This window comes from Pongo abelii, chromosome 13 (assembly GCF_028885655.2).
Source record: "Pongo abelii isolate AG06213 chromosome 13, NHGRI_mPonAbe1-v2.0_pri, whole genome shotgun sequence".
NCBI classification, from domain to species: Eukaryota; Metazoa; Chordata; class Mammalia; order Primates; family Hominidae; genus Pongo; species Pongo abelii.
The window spans coordinates 86,079,054-86,099,328 of NC_071998.2; the positions used below are offsets into that span (position 1 = coordinate 86,079,054).

At 41.2% G+C, this 20,275-nt stretch overlaps 1 protein-coding gene across 14 annotated transcripts in view; it reads left to right on the forward strand.

Moving 5' to 3' along the window:
- AOPEP (aminopeptidase O (putative)) overlaps positions 1 to 20,275 on the forward strand; it is a 369,731-nt gene that overhangs the window by 231,427 nt on the left and 118,029 nt on the right. For all 14 annotated transcript variants that reach the window (XM_024251889.3, XM_063714294.1, XM_063714296.1 and 11 more), the window contains 3 exons: positions 5,492 to 5,594; positions 6,223 to 6,330; positions 17,482 to 17,525. In XM_024251889.3, coding sequence (XP_024107657.3) covers positions 5,492 to 5,594; positions 6,223 to 6,330; positions 17,482 to 17,525 — 255 coding nt within the window. The remainder of the gene's footprint in view (positions 1 to 5,491; positions 5,595 to 6,222; positions 6,331 to 17,481; positions 17,526 to 20,275) is intronic.

Sequence of the window (20,275 nt, forward strand, 5' to 3'; positions counted from 1 at the left end):
ATTCACAACCTTTTGGTAGCACTGCAAATGCTAGTCAGTGGCAAGTGTTCATTATTCACAGTTTATAGATAGGAAAATTGTCACTGAAAATAAACAGTGAATAGAGAATTCCTGTGCTTTCATCATTCTGCCTTCATTTTTTACCCAGAGGTGTCTTCGTGGAGCAGTGTAGACCAAGGAGATGAGTGTGTAAGGAAGATGCCCAGACCTAGCTTAGTAGGACTTTATGTGGCTCTTGAAATTTGTTGTTTCTTTTATTTATTTTCTGATGATGATGAGTCAAGGAGCAAGCTTAAAGACCAGCCCTTAAAGGGTTTGCATTCAAAATCAGCAGTCTCACCAAGGGAGAGTATAGGCTACATTTGTGTGTGGTGTCTTTAAAACCTTTTCATTTTGGAATAGGTTTAGACTCCCAAGAAATTACTATAGTAGTAGAGTGAGTTCCTGTGTCCCCTCCCCCAGCTTTCCCCCATGACAGCATCTCACGTGCGTAACTATGGCGCCATGTCTTCTTAATGTCTTTGCCTGTCAGAGGAAGGTTTAGTTGATGCTGCTGGAGCCTCAGTCAGAACGTAGTCGGAACACAGAACACAGATAATGGCCACATTTACATTGAGCTACTGAATGCCAGGAGGAACTCTGGCTGAGTGCTCTGGTGCCACTCAGCTCTGGGAGCTGCCCCAGTGACTCTTGCTGTCACCTTTTCACAGATGAGGGAGCTGGGCTGCATGGGGCTTATGTTCAAGATCACGTGGCAGTGGAAAGACTTGGGTCCAAGCCCTCACCCAGTGGTCATGCTGCTTCCCCTGCAGGTCTCACCTGTGCATCTGGGGCTCAGATGGGCACTGTCAGGCCAGTCTCTACACAAGGGTCAGATTTCACTTCCTCCATTGTTGCAGGGTGAGTGAGGTCCTGCTCTCAAAGCTGTCAAACCTGGTGGGGCAGCTGCGACTAATAGAAACACTGAAATGTTGAAATGCTCATTAATTCCCTTCTGTCTCATTTCTGGGATGCTTAGTCCCTGGCTCAGGCGTGGCAGCAGCAGGTTTATAGATGAAGAATCTCTTGTGGCTCTCATGCTGACTGCTGGGAGTGTGAGAGGAAGAGTGCTGCTGGAGGGCCCATCTGGGTGGGGGCAGAGCAGCGGGTGGGTGTTCAGACCCAGCTGACATGCCAGAGGACTGTTCAGAGGCATTTTCCCAAATCCCACCCTTGGGGTTATCCTGCAGGATTGGACCTTTCTTCAGGAGGCCTGATTCCAAATCAAATCATTATGTATCAAATATCACTGCCACCTGCCCACTCTTTAAATATCCACATCGCCTCTGTGGTTGTGGTGGAAAAGGAAGGCGTGGGGAAGGGAAAGGGCACGTCAATCTCAGTTGTTGCATTTGGTGCCAAGTGCAACAGAAACCAAGGGCATTTGAGCTCAGATGACCTTGGTAACTTGATCTCTCACATTCCATGTATTCCAGCCAAAGAAATAAACACCAGAGTGTAATGTCTAAGAGATACTGAACACTTTTGCTTTTATGGAATGCTTGCACATGACCTGAGCCTCACTGCACACTTTACAGGTGAGGAAGCTGAGTTTCAGGGAGGGTAAACAATTCCTCTAAGGTTCTCCACTTAGTACTTGGCACAGCCAAGATGGGGACCTGGATCTTGGGGAGGCCCCAGACTGTAGCAAGGACTTTGGTGTTCTGTGGACCTGGGTTCTTACCTCGACTCTGCCACTAACCAGTTTTGTGGTCTTCTCTAGGACTCACTTTCTTTAGCTTTTAAATGGGCATAAACAGGATGTGGCCTCATCAGGATCTTATGAGGGAAGAGGGTGTGATGCATAATAAGAAGAGCTTGGCTGAGTACCTGGCACAGAGGATAACCAGGAAACGTTAGCTGTTAGTACTAGTCCAGTTAGAAACGAATCTGGCTACAATTATTGCAGCAATAAAGCAATGGTTGACTTAAACAAATGGTAGTTATCTTTCACACACAATAAAAAGTCAGAAGGCAGGCAGCCCCAGGCTGGCCAGGAGCAGCATGATGCTAGTAAAGGCTGTTTGCCTTCCTTCAGTCCATTCTGCTCTCCACAGAATCCTGGTTTGCTGCCTCGTGGTTGCAAGATGGCGATCACCGCTCCATCCACCGGGCATGTGGGGAAGAGGTGCGGTAGCAGTCACATTTTCTCCCTTTATAAGGAAAGCAAAAGCTTTCCCAGAACCCCACCCCAGCATGCAATCACAGCAGACATCTGCTTCTTTCATTTTGGCCTGGACTAAGTGCCACAGCTGCAAGGGACACTTAGAAAATGAGCATTAACTTTTCAGATTCAGTCATACAAGTGGCAAGGAGGAAGGCAAATGAGAATGGGAGTAGACTGACCAGTTGGATTTGCCACAGCCCTTCCTGCCTCTCACACTGTCATTTAAAAAAAAAATTTTGCATTGGTCCTCAGGTGCATAGGGCTTAGTTCATCCTAGTCATGTGCTAGTGGCACATGAGTGGCAAAGCCCCTTTTCTAGACTGACGGCCTTTCCTGCTCACAAGTGTATGCTGTTTCATGTACGTGCATCGCTTAAGTTTTTAAATGAAACATGACATAGATACATTAAAGTGTACAAGTCTTTGCTAGATGGCTCAAAGGATTTTTATGATTTATCCCCATGCAAGTACATTCAAATCAATCTATAGAACATTCCCAGCATCTCAGAAACCTTCCTATTTCTCTGCTCTCTGTCAACACTCCCTCCCAAGGTGACCATTATTCTGATCTCTATCCCCATAGGTCAGTTTTGCCTGTTCTTGGATTTCATTGACATGGACTTGTACATGTGTATGTGCACTTCGTGGACCTGACTTCTTTGGCTGACCTGTGAGAGTCATCTATGTTACTGCGTGTGGTTGTAGTTTATCTGCTTTCTCCTGTACTTTGTCTCTACACAGACCTGGTATTAGTAGCATTGTGAGAACCAGAGTAGCACAGAGATGGAAGTTTCCTGTTTCCATTCGTGGAGTGTCTTTTCCTCCTAGAAACCACCCCCTCTGATTTCTTGCAAAGCTTGCCTGTGCACTGCCCTCTCCAGCACCAAGCTGCTATCAAAGGAATCTCTTGGGGACTTGTACATTGGCTTTGAATGCTGTCAGCAGGAAGAATTTTCTTGAGCACTTCTTCATTTGGAGAGGATGGAAGAAGAGAGTTAGAGAGGGATGCTTTCGGGAAGGACATTTTTAGGCAAAGGAAAAAACAGCAACTGAAGGCGTCATTGGGAACTGGAACCTGGAAGCCAGCCTTTTGAGCAGAGATTTACATCATTCTTCTGTATTCCTCCCCTTCGAGCAGTCTCAATTCAGGGCTCAAGGGCAAAAAAGACGCACGGCAACTCTGCTTGTCTTAGGGCTGGGCAACCTAGTTTGAGTTCAGACTGACTCTTGAGAAGTCTCCCTTCCCCCAGACAGTGGGTGATGTGCTTTCCTTATCAAAGCTAGTGTGGCTTTCTTACAAAAACATTGCATGGCAGGACAAACCTGAGAGCAGTGAAAAAAGCTGATTCTTTTCAGGGGAGTCTTAAATGAAGATGAAATGGATTAGTTATTCTTACAAGTGTGGGCATGTAGGTAAGTCAGGGATCAAGTAGAAAAATGAGAAGTATGCAGTTAGCTTTGATGGTTTTCATCATCATCTTTCCTTTAGGTATCTGCTGATTCTGTGCCTTGTGTCTGCTGGGCTAATGCCCCAGAGTATTCAGCTAAGACTTAATCAGGGATCCTGTTTGCTAAAATGGAATATTTTATTAAGTTTATTAGGTAATTTCTGTATCCCTGGCCCTTGCTAGGGGCTTTGCAATGTATTATTTCAGTTATTCTCCGCAGGATCAGGGAAGGTGGGTAGGATTATTCCCGTTTTGCAAGTGAGTAAATGAAGGTTAGTAAGTAACAGGTAGTAAGAAGTAAGGCTGCTAGTCTAAACTAGGTCTCATATTCCAAAGGCTGCATACCTTCTGCACCACCACACTGCCTTTTAAAATAACCCCTTGCTTTTCTGATGCACCAACCCTCTCGTGGTTCCTTGCCTTCCTTCACCTCAACACAGCACTCCTCAGTGTTGATCCAGTGAGTGGCCGGTTTTAGAATAGCCGAAAGCTGTAAATACCTCCTCACTTATTTTGATTCAGCTGTTGAAGCTATACTGTAACACTGCGCAAATCTTTACTAGATGGCTTAAAGGATCTGTTATATTTTATTTAAAATATTTAAAACTTTAAAGCCATAGAGCACAGTGGAAAAGATCTTCATGGATAATAAGGAGTCACTGGTTTCAGTCCTAATGTCACTACAAATCAAAACAAGGCATAAGGCTGGGCGTGGTGGCTCACACCTGTAATCCCAACGCTTTGGGAGGCTGAGGTGGACGGATGGCTTGAGCTCAGGAGTTCAAGACCAGCCTGGCCAACATGGCGAAACCCCATCTCTACAAAAAATACAAAAATTAGCTGGGTACGGTGGCAGGCTTCTGTAATCCCAGCTACTTGGGAGGCTGAAGCAGAAGGATCATTTGAGCTCAGGAGGCAGAGGTTGCAGTGAGCCAAGATCGCACCATTGCACTCCAGCCTGGGTGATGGGAGTAAAACCCTGACTCGAAGAAAAAAAAAGACTTTGAGTGGACCATGACTATCCAGTCCAATCTTTTGGCTTCCCTGGGCCACATTGGAAGAAGAAGAATTGTCTTGGGCCATATATAAAATACGCTAACACTAACGACAGCTGATAAGCTAAGAAAAAAATTGCAAAAAAATCTCGTAATGTTTTAAGAAGTTTATGAATTTGTGTTGGGCTGCATTCAAAGTCATCTTGGGCCACATGTGGCCCACGGATGGGCTGTGGGTTGGACAAACTTAGTGTAGACCTAATGGCTGTGTGCCTCAGTTTACCTCGTGTGAAATGAGGAAGTTGAAGTATGTGATTATTGATGTCCCCACCTGTTCTAAAAACATGAGCTTCTATGACCTTTTTTTGTAATTCTAATATGGGTGGAAAGTACAAATATTCATTAAAGGAGCCTTAATTACTAAATGCAAATCCAGAGAAGTGGATAACATTGAGGCTTTCAAAATTTTTTGAAAGAGATATAAGTTCTTTACTTTTCCAAGTAAAGCTCCATTTTCCATTGCATTTCCCAGTCTGTCATCAAAAAAGGGTATACGTTCTTAGATAATTTATAGTAGAGCTTAGATCCCTTGAGGGTCTGGCAGGCTTTAATTTTGGATAAATTGATGTAAAATATTTGCCAATAGCCAACTTCAGGTTCCCAACCCAAATATAAATCCCGTAGACAAGTATGTAATACAAACTGTTCTAAATTATACCTGGTACTATTGAATAGAATCAGGATGATATTGAGCAACTCTGAAAATAACAAATAAGATGCTATTATGACCTGATTACTTAAGAATGTGCTATACTTAAATAAATTGTTACTGAATCATTTTAGACCCAGTAAAGACAAAACTGGCCACACAAGTGACTCAGGAGCATCTGTTATCAAGCATGGACTTAATCTGGAGAAGATCTTCATGCAGGTGCATTATTTAAAGGTAAGCACATGTCAGTTGCAGAAGCCAGTGATTGTGGTGCAGCACTTTTTAGGCCACACAATTAAACAATGATGATTAGTAACAAGACTGAGGCGAAAATACTGTAATGATATCTGACTGGCCGGATATCTGAGCGTTCAGTAATTAAAGCACTTCAGGCCCAAAAAAGGAGACCAAGTTAGGAAAGACTGAATGAACAAAGGCTGAAATATTCCCTGCCCTGTACCTCTGTTCTCCCCGCCTGAGGAGCAGAACTCTCACATTGCTGTCAGGTTCCAACTGAAAGACATGGGTGAGAAGGAAGTGTTTTCTGTTGTAAAGGCCTTTCCTGGTAGCTGGAGTAGAGAAGAGCTGGGTCTCTCCTCTGTTTTCATCTGCGATGGACAACTAGTCTTCACGTGAACCAAGTCCAAACAGAAATGATGACAACATTAACAAAGGAGTTGAGAACTAATTAATTTCCAGGCCACGCCTTCTTGGTGAAAATGGAAAGGGCAGCCAGGGACAGGTAGGACAGCACATTCTAGATGCACAAGTGCACTGTGGGTTAGGTAGGGCTGACTATATAACCATTTTTTTATGAACTCATAGCAGGCCTCTTTTTCTCTCTCTTCTTTCTTTCTTCTAGGGCTACTTCCTTCTTCGGTTTCTTGCCAAAAGACTTGGAGATGAAACCTATTTTTCATTTTTAAGAAAATTTGTGCACACATTTCATGGACAGCTGATTCTTTCCCAGGTAACTTATGGGTCCTCCTGAGTCCATGATGTATGACTGGAGCGGGTATGGCACATGAAGATTAGATTATGCCAGTATTAAAGAGTAGGGAAAAGGTTTCCCATTTAATGCAGTGGGAAAAATAGGAAGTTAATGAAATGGACACAAAGAAAGCGTTGCTTCAGGGAAGGTGATCCCTCTGTAGTTTTGAAATAAACTGTAACCCAAAGCTGTCTTGTACACAGTGATAGTTTAAGTGACCTTAAAGACAAAAATAAAACAATCCTGCCGTTCCTTTTACCTGGACTTATCTTTGGAAGACCGCCTCCTTCTTACCTTCTAGTTTTCAGTTTGAATGCCACAGGCTCCAAGTCACCTGGCTAAACAGATCTGCATCCAGGCCCACGTGTCCCACACCTTTGCCCTTTCCATTGCCTTCATTGTCATTGCCATTGTCTGTAATTATGTTTTCATTATGGGGCTATTTGTTTCTTTTCGCTGTCTTCCACTCTACGTATATGCCCAACAAGGCCAGACCATTCTATTTCACCAGTACTTAGCACATGATTGGCACACAGTAGCTACTCCATATATATTTGATCAATAGATTAATAACAAGATACACTGAAATATGCAGACAGCCTGGCCACAAAACTATCAGAGAGAGACCCTGTCAGCTCGTATGGGTATGGGGCCAAGCAGCACATAGCAAGGGAGTTAACAAGGAGTGGCAGGCTCTGAAAAATGACACTCATAACTAATAGAAAACAAGTGATGCATCCTTAGCATAGATTGGACTAATGGACCTTTTTCGTATTTTATAATTGTGCTCATATACAGCTGTGAGTCTCATTATCTACAATGTTAGATGTAAAGGATGTGCACGTATAATTTGAACACAGATGGAAGAATCACATGAGCGTAACAAGACCGGATGGCTGTTCCTCTATGTTCTTTTTATTTTTGTACTGGATGTGGGGAAAATCCTCCCTAAGCATATATTTGGAAAGGCAATTTAAAAACTGGTTCAGAAGTCTTACATGCTTGGTTGACTGATTAGTACAAATTCCTACTGCTTGAAGCCACTTCTCACCAAGAGAATGCAGTGTGAAATAAGTGCATTGTATTTACCATGACTTTGGAGGTTTTGATTTTCACTTCCCATGGAACTCTTACTGCTCTCTTAACCAAACTGTTCAGTTCTTCATTTGCTTCTCTCTTTTTTGTTGTTTTTTTTGTTGTTGGAGACAGATTCTCACTCTGTTGCCTAGGCTGGAGTGCAGTGGTGCGATCGTGGCTCACTGCTACCTCCACCTCCCAGATTCAAGTGATTCTCCCGCCTCAACCTCCCGAGTAGCTGGGATTACAGGCGACTGCCACGACACCCTGCTAATTTTTGTATTTTTAGTAGAGATGGGGTTTCACCATGTTGGCCAGGCTGGTCTTGAACTTCTGACCTCAGGTGATCTGCCCACCTCGGCCTCCCAAAGTCCTGGGATTACAGGTGTGAGCCACCACACCCAGCCTGTTTATCTCTTTTGAATAACTTCATTGTTTCTTCATAGCAACTTTATTGAGATAAAATTCACATACTATAAAGTTAACCCTTTGAAAGTCTACAAGTCAGTGGTTTTTGGTATATTCACAAGATTGTTCAACTGTCATCATTATCTAATTTTAGTACATATTCACCAAACCCAGAAGAAATCATTAGCAGTCATTTCCCCATTTTTACTCCCCTAGCCCTACATAACTACTAATCCGCTTTCTGTCTCTATGGATTTGCCTATTCTGGACATTTCATATAAAAGAATCATATGCTTTGCGACCTTTTGTGTCTGGCTTTCTTAACATAATGTTTTCAAGGTTCATATAGCATGTATAAGTACTTCATTCTTTTTTATTTTAATTTTCATTTAATTGTGATAAAATATACAAAACAAAATTTACTATTTTAGCCATTTTTGAGTTCACAGTTCAGTGGCATTAAGTACATTCACATTTTTGTGCGATCATTACCACCATCCATCTCCCATACCATTAATATTTCATCATGATAACCCTCCATTCTTTCCTCCCCCAGCCCCAGCAACCGCCATTGTACTTTCTGTCTCTATGAGTTTGACTCCTCTAGGTACCTCATGTAAGTGGAACCACACAGTATTTGTCCTTTTGTATGTGGCTTACTTCACTTAGCATAATGTCTTCAGAGGTCATCCATGTTGCAGCATGTACCAGAATTTCTTCCCTTCTTAAAGCTGAATGCTCCATTGCATGTATATACCACATTTTGTTTACCCGTTAATTCTTTCATGAACATTTGCATTTTTTTCATCTTTTGGCCATTGTGAATAATACTGCTATGACCATTAGTGAATAAAATATCTGTTCAAGTCCCTGCTTTCAGTTGTTTTCAGTATATACCCAGAAGTGGAATTGCTGGGTTATACAATAATTCTATGTTTAGCTTGTTGAAGAATTGCCATACTGTTTCCATATTGGCTGTGCCATTTTACATTCCCACCAGAAATGCACAAGGGTTCCAGTTTCTTCACGCACTTGCCAACACTTAATGCCCTCTGGATTTTTTTATTATTGCCATCCTAGTGGGTGTGAAATTATAGCTCATGAAGGTTTTGATTTGCATTCTGTGATGGCTAATGATTTTGAGCATTTTTTATGTGATTATGGGCCATTTCTTCTTTGGAGAAATGTTTATTCAGATTATTTGCTGATTTTAAAATTTTGATTGTCTTTTATTATTGAGTTTTAAGAGTACTTTATATATTTTGGATATAAGTCCCTTATCAGAGATATGATTTTCAAATATTTTGTTTTATTTTATGTTTTGTGTTTTTACTCTCTTGATGGTGTCCTTTATAGCACAAAAGTTTTTAATTTTGGTGAAGTCCAGTGTATCTATTTTCTCTTTGGTTTATTATGCTTTAAGTGTCATAACTAAGAAACTGTTGCTTCATTAAAGGTCACAAAGATTCACTCCTATTTTTTTTTTTTAAGAGTTTTATTGCATTTAGCTCTTATATTTAGTCCTCTGATCTGTTTTGAATTAATTTTTTTTTTTTTTTTTTTTGAGACAGAGTCTCGCTCTGTCACCCAGGCTGGAGTGCAGTGGCGCGATCTCGGCTCACTGCAAGCTCCGCCTCTGGGGTTCACGCCATTCTCCTCCCTCAGCCTCCCGAGTAGCTGGGACTACAGGCGCCCGCCACCACGCCTGGCTAATTTTTTGTATTTTTAGTAGAGACGGGGTTTCACCATGTTAGCCAGGATGGTCTCGATCTCCTGATCTCGTGATCCACCCACCTCAGCCTCCCAAAATGCTGGGATTACAGGTGTGATGAATTGATTTTTGTATATGTTGTGATGATTACAATCCAACTTAATTTTTTTTTGCATGTGAATATCCAGTTGTCCCATAAACCATTTGTTAAAAAGACTGTTCTTTCCCTCCATTGAATTGCCTTGGTACCCTTGCCAAAAATTAGTTGATCATTAATGTAAGCATTCACTTCTGGACTCCCAATTTGATTCCATTAATCATTATTTCTATTCTTGTGCTAGTAGCATATTGTCTTGATTACTGTAGCTTTGTATTAACTTTGGAAATTATTGCTTTTCCAACTGGCATATACTCATTATAAAAAATTATAAGCAATGCAGAAAAATACAAAGAATGTGAAACATTACTCAAAATCCCACCACCCAGAAATACCTATAATTAATATTGTGTGAATGACATTCCAGAAATCATACTATTTATCCCTCAATGTTTATATGTTATACATGATATATATATATATGTATCTGTGTATGTATGTATATATGGTATATGTGTGTATACAGACATTGATGTCACTGGACAGAAATAATTTTATAAAAATAGGATTATATTATATGTGCATTTGAATGAAGTGTTTTAAATTTTCTTTTACTTGAATTTAATGAATGAAAAAGCAACTAAAGTGGAGATAACTTCCCAAACTTAAGATAAATGTAAGAAAGATTATTTTCTAAAAGAATGTTTTATGGTTAAGAAACATTATTATAAAAGAATTAAGAGGTTGAAATTATTTTTTCCCTTTACTTATATATTCCATTTGTAGAAAACATCAGTTTATTCACTACTGTAAAAGATGAGGAATTGGCCGGGCACGGTGGCTCACGCTTGTAATCCCAGCACTTTGGGAGGCTAAGGCAGGTGGATCATGAGGTCAGGAGTTCGAGACCAGCCTGGCTAACATGGTGAAACCCCGTCTCTACTAAAAATACAAAAATTAGCCGGGCATGGTGGTGAGTGCCTGTAATCCCAACTACTCAGGAGGCTGAGGCAGGAGAATAGCTTGAACTCAGGAGGTGGAGGTTGCAGTGAGGCGAGATCATGCCACTGCACTCCAGCCTGGGACAGAACGAGACTCCATCTCAGGGAAAAAAAAAAAAAAAAAAAGATGAGGAATTAAATAGTTATGTACTTTAACTACTTTCCCCTTAATTCTAAATTTTTCTTAATTATTATTTTTATATATTAAGGTTTATTTCATTTACAAAATTGACTATAACCATAATTTTCACAGTTGTGTAATCTTGGCTTGTTAAAGGATTTCAGTATTTACCACCAGTTATTTTACCTTTTTTCATGAATATTTTATTTTGATTCAGCTCTTTGCTGGCTGAATTTCATTATCAAATTTGTGTTCAAGTTGCGGACTCACAGGCTCTATGATTTCTGAGTTCTTACTGCTTAAGAATGTTTGTGGGCCGGGTGCGGTGGCTCACGCCTGTAATCCTAGCACTTTGGGAGGCCAAAGTGGGCAGATCACGAGGTCGGGAGATCAAGACCATCTTGGCTAACACGGTGAAACCCCGTCTCTATTAAAAATACAAAAAATTACCCGGGTGCGGTGGTGGGCGCCTGTAGTCCCAGCTGCTCGGGAGGCTGAGGCAGGAGAATGGCGTGAACCTGGGAGGTGGAGCTTGCAGTGAGCCGAGATCGTGCGCCACCGCACTCCGGCCTGGGCGACAGAGCGAGACTCCGTCTCAAAAAAAAAAAAAAAAAGAACGCTTGCCTGTTGTCTTTATATTTGAATTATAAACTGACTGGATATAATATTCTTGGGTCACATTTTCATGCCCTCAAAACTTTTAGACATGGCTCAGCTGCTTTCTGGCATTAAATCCTGCTGTGGAAACTTTTGCAGTCATCCTACTTTTCCCCCTTTCTGCCTCTTAGATGACAGAAGAATTCTTTCCTTATCTTTGAAGTTTAGTAATTTTATCAGGAAATGGCTTGGTGTCTATGGTTTTCTATCTTTTTTCCCCCTGGAAAAATAGTGTGCATTTTTATTTTTAGTCCTAGATTCTATTCTTTCCTCTTTCAGTAAGTATGTCTTCATTGTATTTTTGAATTCGTTTTTCCCCCTTGCAGGGTTCTGGATTTCAAGGTTACCAGTTTTCCTTGTGTTATATCATCTTTGTCCTCTATAGCTGTTATTTTCCAATTGTGTTTATCTTTTTCTTCTTCATGACCTGTATTAATCCGAAGCAACCCCTTTATTATTAGTGTTATTTTCCTTAATGTCTGTTCTTTTCCTTGCTGTTTCTATTAGTGCTCCTGTACTGGTCCTTAATTTATTACCTTTGCCATGAAATCTCTATGTTCATTTCATTTTGTTGTTTTGTCAACTTATCTTTGAGCTTTCATTTTACCAAATTTATGTTCTTATTTTTTCTGTAGCTGTTAATTTATTTTATAGTGTAAAGTATTCATGGAGCATTTTCTTCTATTCCTTGGATTATGTTTTCTTCAAGGCGGGATTCCTTATTTTTTATGTGTTGTGCTGCTTTCTCTCTATGTGAGTTGTTGTGTTAGTTTGCATGGTTGCCATACGTTTCTTTTTACTCATTCTCAGCTTGGGTAGCACTCTCCTGACCTTTCGTTTATTCTCATATGTATTGGAACATTATCTTTGATTCCTTTTCCAACTTGCACTTTGCCTGTTTTTCTCTCCCTCTGAGCTACAGTTTGAAACTTGGATGTTATGTGTACAGGGGAGGAGGAGAGAAGCTCCACTGGAGTTGTATACAGGCTTTGTTGGGAAAATGTGGTTGTGCTGCTCTTGAAAACTTGTTAAATGTCCCCTGCCAAGATTCTTGTGACCTAATATGGGTGCAGCTTTTTCCCACTGCATTAATATTAATTAATTCCCTCTCAATTAATATTGTTCCTCCAATTTAGGTGACAGCCCTAGAACATGAGCAGTTCACCAAAGAGAGTCATCCTCAGTTGTTTATTTCCCACGTTTTACTCATCTCTTGCCAGCAAACACTTCCAGCCCCTCCACAGGCAAAAAAGAAGACAGACAAAGATATTCCTATTTTTTCCCAAATGTGTGGATATTTGTGAGAATTTGCAGTGTTTATGCAGTTCACCAGTACTACTATTGCTAAGCATGAGGCTGGGGGTTGGTGCAGAGGGAAAGTTAGAAGCTGTGTTTGAATCTTAGATTTCTTTCTTAGTTGCATCTTCTTGAAGTTTATGCCATGAGGCTGTCCTTGTTTGAACGCTGCTGGTTATGTTTTTAATTACTTTAATGGTTTGTATTTTGCGTAAATTGCTAGTTAGTTATTGATGATGAAGGTCTATGATCCAGTTTCTTTACTCAGAAGTCCCTAAAGTTCTTCCTTTTCCAATTTACGTCTTAATCCTTTCCCTTCCAAATGCCCTCCCTGTCCAGCATTTCAATATTATCATCTTTTTTTTTTTTTTTTTGAGATGAAGTCTCACTCTGTCGCCCAAGCTGGAGTGCAGTGGCGCGATCTCGGCTCACTGCAAGCTCCGCCTCCCGGGTTCACGCCATTCTCCCGCCATTCTCCTTCCTCAGCCTCCCGAGTAGGTGGGACTATAGGCGCCCGCCACCACGCGTGGCTAAATTTTTGTATTTTTTAGTAGAAATGGGGTTTCACCGTGTTAGCCAGGTTGGTCTCGACCTCCTGACCTCATGATCCGCCCACCTCGGCCTCCCAAAGTGTTGGGATTACAGGCGTGAGCCACCGTGTCCAGCCAATATTATCATCCTTGTAGTCCCCACTAAAAGCCCTCTCTTGAGTGTAACAATAACTTCTTCCTGACACTTTCATTTCTTCTCAGTTTTTATCTTGCCAATGCTGTCCTTCCTTCAATATTTTGTTTTGCCTCTACTACCTCCCACCCCTTCCCCATGAACATGATAATTATTCATAAAATACTTGACAGAAATTGCTAGCCCCATGTAATAGTCAAGCCGGTGTCAGTTTATCTAGTAGAATCTACATGTACCTGCTTTCTGTTGAATACTTTCACCAGGACTAAAAAATAGTTACCAAATCAGCCATGTGCCAAAATCAGTGTTAGTTTTTCAAAAATGTGTAGTGCTTAATTTAGTGTTGTTAGGTGTTAATCAAAACAAGCTGTATGCGACGGAACTGATTGGCATATAGATTATTAGGAGAGTAGGAAATGAAAAAAAAATTCTAAAGGAATGTATTTTCTGACTGGAGTGTGGGCTTGTAACCATTGCTAAGGGTCCAGATAGAATTTCATCCCCTTCATAGATTCAAATAAATCTATCATTTTATCAATAGATTTTGGGGAGTGGGGGTGGGCTTTGGTTTTAATTTGTGTTCAGGCACACTGCAGAGGTGACAAACTGGGGCCCCTACTATTTGTTGCTAGCTAACTTTGTCAAATGATTCTAGAAGCAGCTATGAAAAAAGTCTTCTTTGTCCAAATAAGATTTGTAATTTGCTTTCACAAAACTGACAATACACTGTAGGAAAGAAAGAAGACAGGTGAAAGAATTGAAAAGAGGTGGTGCAGGAAGGAATAATCATAAGAGACATTTTTCTTTTTATTTTCTTGTGCTGTAGAAAGTGGAAAAAGCTTCTGTCATAAGTCCACTCTAGAGGTATATGCCAATTTATAAAAAGAAACAGGAAAACTAGTGTTTCATGGTTAAAGATGGAATCTATGACAGGAATAAGAAGGGCCAGTGGGTTAATTCCATTGATAGATGGTACAGAGACTGCCTGGATGAGACCAGCTATCTTGAATGGGATGGAACACAGAACAGAAGAATATCGAACGCTGTAGAGAGACATTCCCATAGCCTGTGGGAATGCAGCCCCATGTCTTAGAGATACCCAAGGCATTAGGATTTTGCGATCCCCTGGGCCTGCCATCCCCAGCATCGCTGGCAGCCTCCAGCTCACTGCTCTGTTGCCTGCAGGCCTGAGCTCTGAGGCAGGAAGAGGCAGGTGCTCCAGGATCACAGCCCACTGGGAGGCAGGACAACCATCTTCCTTCAACACGAAGCAGGGTTCCCAGGGCCTCCTGCGCTTACCCTGAACTCAACACCCAATTCTGGATACTTGTGCTCTGCAATCCTGTACAGAAGGATCCAATTGTAACTGGAAAATGCAAAAGGGCAGAATTAAGGTTAACTCTGAATTTCCTGCTTCTCGTGCAATTAAATTCCCCCCGTTGCCATTGAGTTAATGTAATTTCCCCCCATATAATTGAGCATAAATTACCAGGCAAATATAGGATAAATTAGTATGGGCTACAAGGAGATAATGAAGTAAACTTAGTAAAAAGTTATCATTACAGGTACTTGGACTTTTTTTTTTTCTTTTTGAGACGGAGTCTTGCACTGTCACCCAGGCTGGAGTGCAATGGTGCGATCTCGGCTCACTGCAACCTCTGCCTCCCAGGTTCACGCAATTCTCCTGCCTCAGCCTCCCAAGTAGCTGGTATTACAGGTGCACACCACCACACCCAGCTAATTTTTTGTATTTTTAGTAGAGACAGGGTTTCACTATGTTGGCCAGGCTGGTCTCGAACTCCTTACCTCATGATCTGCCCGCCTTGGCTTCCCAAAGTTCTGGGATTACAGGCGTGAGCCACCGTACCCGGCCCCTACAAGGACTTGGATTTTTAAGAATCAAAAATCCTATCCACAAGCCAGTGAGAAATTAATCTACAAAGTTATCTATTAAGATATTAAATTTATAAAATAATATATTAGATTGTGATAAATAAATGTCTAATTCAACTTTTTTGCAAAATAATTTTTAAGTAATAAAAATGATAACTAAGAACCTCAAGCACAAATAATTCTTTGCATTCTAAATACTGCTCTTGTTTCCTTTGGTATTTTTCTCTATATATCCACTGCAGGTGCAAGGAACAACTTCAGTTGTGAGGCATCAGTCAGTTTGGGGTTGTCCCCCCGCTCCCATTTTCTTTGCATGGTCCATTTTTTTAAACATTTGTTTTATTACTGTTTGTACTGTTATTTCATGTCAAACAGTAATAAACAAGTCTCAGAAGGAGAACAGACATTACGAGAAATAAATATTTCATTAATGTTCTTAATAGGGAGACTTTGTCTCTGGAAGAAATGGACTGTGACCACCCATGAACATGTAGAAATCAGACAGCCAGCTTCACTAGTGTAGTGGTAGCTGTATTTCTGTGTGATAATAGAAGAAGAACACCTCGTCATACAAATGGTTTGCAGATTTCTATTCCTCTGTAATTCTAGCTGTTCTGTAACGTGAAGATCTGTGCTACTGCTTCCATCTCACAGTTAAATGGGTCTCATCAGAGTCCTGTGTGAAGTCTGTATCTGTAGACTTGGTTCTATTGGGAGGCTTCGGTCTGCAGTTAAATGGGTGTCATCAGAGTCCTGTGTAGAGTCTGTATTTGCAGACTTGGTTCTACTGGTAGGCTTCAGTCTGCAGTTAAATGGGTGTCATCAGAGTCTTGTGTGGAGTCTGTATTTGCAGACTTGGTTCTATTGGGAGGGCTTAGTCTGGAGTGACTCTTGTCTGTCATGTTTGGGCAGACCCATTTTAAAAAATTATTTTCTATTTATTAAAATAAAAACTTCAAGTATAGATCTTACTTGTTACTCAATATCATCAAGTTCCAAGAAAGTTAAATATTGTTCTTGTTTGTTTCATGTTCTGTATTTATCCGAAGTATACAAAGTATATCTTATTAAATCTTCAGATGAGGAAAGGTTGACACTAGGGTTACACACTTAGCAAATAAAAATACAGAACAGAAAAATCAGTAAAATTCAAATTTCAGTTTAATAGCAAATAATTTTTTAATGTAATTATGCCCCCAATTTTACTGGGCATCTCTTCTTATCTGACAACCCTAGTTAAGAACAAATCAAGATTCCAGAATGAAATGGGCTGGAGAAGGAGGTCATAATACTCACAGTACAAATTAATATAAACGAACATTCATATTTTCAATTTTTTAGGTCTTTATGGTTTTGTGGTTATGTTTTAAGAGTAAATAAGAGATATTTACTAAAACCTTTATTGATGAAATTATGTAATGTTTGGGGCTTGGTTGTATATAACACAGGAAGAGGGAAAGTGGATAGGGCGGGATGGGCTGTGCATTGATGGGTATGTGAAAGTTTTGTCTACTTTTGATTGTGCTTGAAATTTTCCATAGTAAAGGAAAATAAAATGTGTGTGTGTGTATGTGTGTGTAAGCCATGCCTTTAGGTTTAAAAAACTTATCATCTAAACATCTCAAATGTCCAGTGACCGAGGACTTGTACAAGGGCATGAGAAGAGGCTACAGATGTACGCAGGGGCTTGTGAGCCATGCTTGGAGTTGTGGACATCTTTGTTCCTTGATGGCATATTTATCATCTTGATATTTATCTTTACCATTTGGTAGAGCAATGCAAGAGAGTTGCAGTTAGTTCCTAGCCTCCAGGAGTACAGTTATCTCTAGGGAAGGTTCAGGAATTGGAGGCGATGGGGGAGTAGAGAGGGATAATGCTTTACTTGATGTCCAGCCTTTTGAAAATGGCTAAACACAAAACAAAATAGACTGTTGGATTAGGTCAGAATAATGAACATTCCATTTTTTAATGTGTTCTTGGTTTTTACAAAACAGATCTCTTTCAATGATTCGATTGAAACCCTGGGAAATTAATAAATTGAGTCTATAGTCTTTTAAGTCAGCATAGGTCTAGCTTCTCTAGCAGGTGAGCTGTCAGTAGCTGGGAGCACTCAGCCTCTGGCATGGTTCCAGGCAGAGTTATTTATTGATGGACATCATTAATGGTTTGCTTTTTTTAATCCCAGGATTTTCTTCAAATGCTACTGGAGAACATTCCAGAAGAAAAAAGGTAAGGACCAATTTAGGAATTAAGAGCCCAGTTTTAATGTTAAAAATGACATTGCCATTGGTTGGCTTGTCACAGCCTAGAAAGCTCAGTCTTTCTGTCTAATAGAGGCAGGGGCCTAGTTCTGCCAGTGGGAGTACAGGATCATCAGCCAAACTTTGGGACGAGCCCCAGTGGATACTGGGAGCCAGTGTGCACGACTGAAGATCCCCAAAGTCAGGAGCCCCGAAAGTGGTATGGGAGGCAAGGCAAGCGCAATATGTGGCCTTTGCTGCTGCGGAAAGAATGGAGGAGAGGAAGTTTCGAAAACTCAGGGCAGTTCCAGTTAATGTGGCTTAATACAAGGAAATACTGTTTAATTAAAAGAAAATATGTAGTGGAGTAGTAAGAGCTGGGATGTAAAATCAGGCTCTCCTAGATTTTTAAACCCAGCTCTGCCACTTCTTTTGTTTGTTTTTTGAGATGGAGTATCACTCTGTCACCCAGGATGGAGTGCGGTGGCGCGATCTCGGTTCACTGCAAACTCCGCCTCCCAGGTTCAAGTGATTGTCCTGCCTCAGCCTCCCAAGTAGCTGGGACTACAGGCACCCACGATGCCTAATTTTTGTATTTTTAGTAGAGTCAGGGTTTCACCATGTTGGCCAGGCTGGTCTTGAACTCCTCAGCTCAGGTGATCCACCCGCCTCAGCCTCCCAAAGTGCTGGGATTACAGGGGTGTGCTACCACACCCCACTAATTTTTGTATTTTTAGTAGAGTTGGGGTTTCGCCATGTTGGCCAGGCTGGTCTCAAACTCCTGACCTCAAGTGATCCACCCGCCTTGGCCTCCCAAAGTGCTGGGATTGCCACTTCTTAACTGTGACATTTGGAGCAAGTCACATAATCCCCCCAAATTTTATTTTTTTAACCTATCAGGGTTTTAGAGAGGATTAAAGGAGCTAGCATATGTTTTAAAAGTAGGTGTTCAATTAATGATTGGTGTAGATATTATAATCCTCTGTGTATCAGGCACTGGATCCAGGATCTAGATACAGAAATCATTTAACTCTTACTACAGTGCTGTTCAGCATCATCATGATAGTGATTATTATAAGCCAACACTGAAGTTGAGCACATACAGACACTCATTTAATCCTCAAAACAACACTATTTGGTCCATGATGTTTTTATCCCGATTATACCAACAAGAGGACCAAGATACTGAGAGGCTGAATAAGCTGCCCAGGATCTCACAGCTGTATGTGGCAGGCTGGGATTTTAGCCCAAGCAGTCTGGGTCTAGAACCTATGCTCTTATCTACTATGTTACAAATGGGGAAACTGAGACTCCAAGATCCCTCAGCAAGCAAAACAGCATAGATGGAATTAGGCCCATCTGGATCTGGCCCGTGTTTTTTCAGTACACTGCTCAGCACCAGCTCACTGCCCTGGAAGGAGGGAGATTCTCATTTTTGGAGGTACCCAGTTTTAGGCTGGCTGACCACCGACAGGGTTTGCAGAGGGGTCTTAGAACCAATGTTTGGGGTTAAAATACGTTCATTCCAACTCTCTCCTAATTTCCTATCTTGATTTAGGCGTTAAAAAGTGAATACCCTGAAACATAATTTCTTTTTTTTTTTTTTTGAGACGGAGTCTCACTCTGTCACCCAGGCTGGAGTGCAGTGGCACGATCTTGGCTCACTGCAAGCTCCACCTCCTGGGTTCAAGCCATTGTTCTGCCTCAGCCTCCCGAGTAGCTGGGACTACAGGCGCCCGCCGCCACATCCGGCTAATTTTTTGTATTTTTAGTAGAGATGGGGTTTCACCGCGTTAGCCAGGATGGTCTCAATCTCCTGACCTCGTGATCTGCCTGCCTCGGCCTCCCAAAGTGCTGGGATTACAGGCGTGAGCCACCGCGCCTGGTCAACATAATTTCTAATAGCAAAATTGGTATTCAAACATTAAACGGAGGCATCTTGAGAAAGTAAACATTTCTTTGAAGAAGAGTTAACATTGCTTGCCTCATTTCTGACCCACAGTTTTAGCTGTGTTTTTATGCATGGAACAGATTTCCAAGTGTGGAAATGAATTCTTTGACACAGACATAGACTTAGATTCATGCAGGGCCAGTAACCTCCATGTCAATGAGCCTGTCTTGTAGGCAGTGTGAATTGGGTGTCTCCAGGGTACAGTGTCAGGGTTTATGCTACCAGACTAGGTGCAGGAGATGACATGCAGATTCAGGAGAGGATCCAGGGCTCATGAGGACGTGGAAGTTTTGTTCTAAGCATTGGGTTTTTGTTTGGCTTTTTCTGTGTAAACTTCTCTTTCACCTTCCATTCAGAATGGCTCCAAATTCTTTCTTCAGTAGTAGAAGTATTATTGTTAGTCAGGTTTTTCAATACTTAATAGTGGTCTGTATTTGTGGGTGCATGTGGTATTTTGGTGCATGCATACCATGTGGAATTATCAGACCAGGGCAGCTGGGACATCAGTCACCCCAGACATCCACCCCTTCTTTATGTTGGGAACGTTTCACTTCCTCTCTTCCAGCAATTTTTAACAATGCAACAAACTACTGTTAGCTTTAAACACCCAACTGTGCTATCAAACACTAGATCTTACTTCACTAACTGTGTTTTTATGCCCACTATACACACACATAAAGCAAGCCACGCATCATAAAGGATTAACATACCCATATTTGATAAATTTCTTTGTTTCTACCTTTTCATGTTCATGCCTTTTGATGCTGAAGAAATCTTATCCAGGGAGA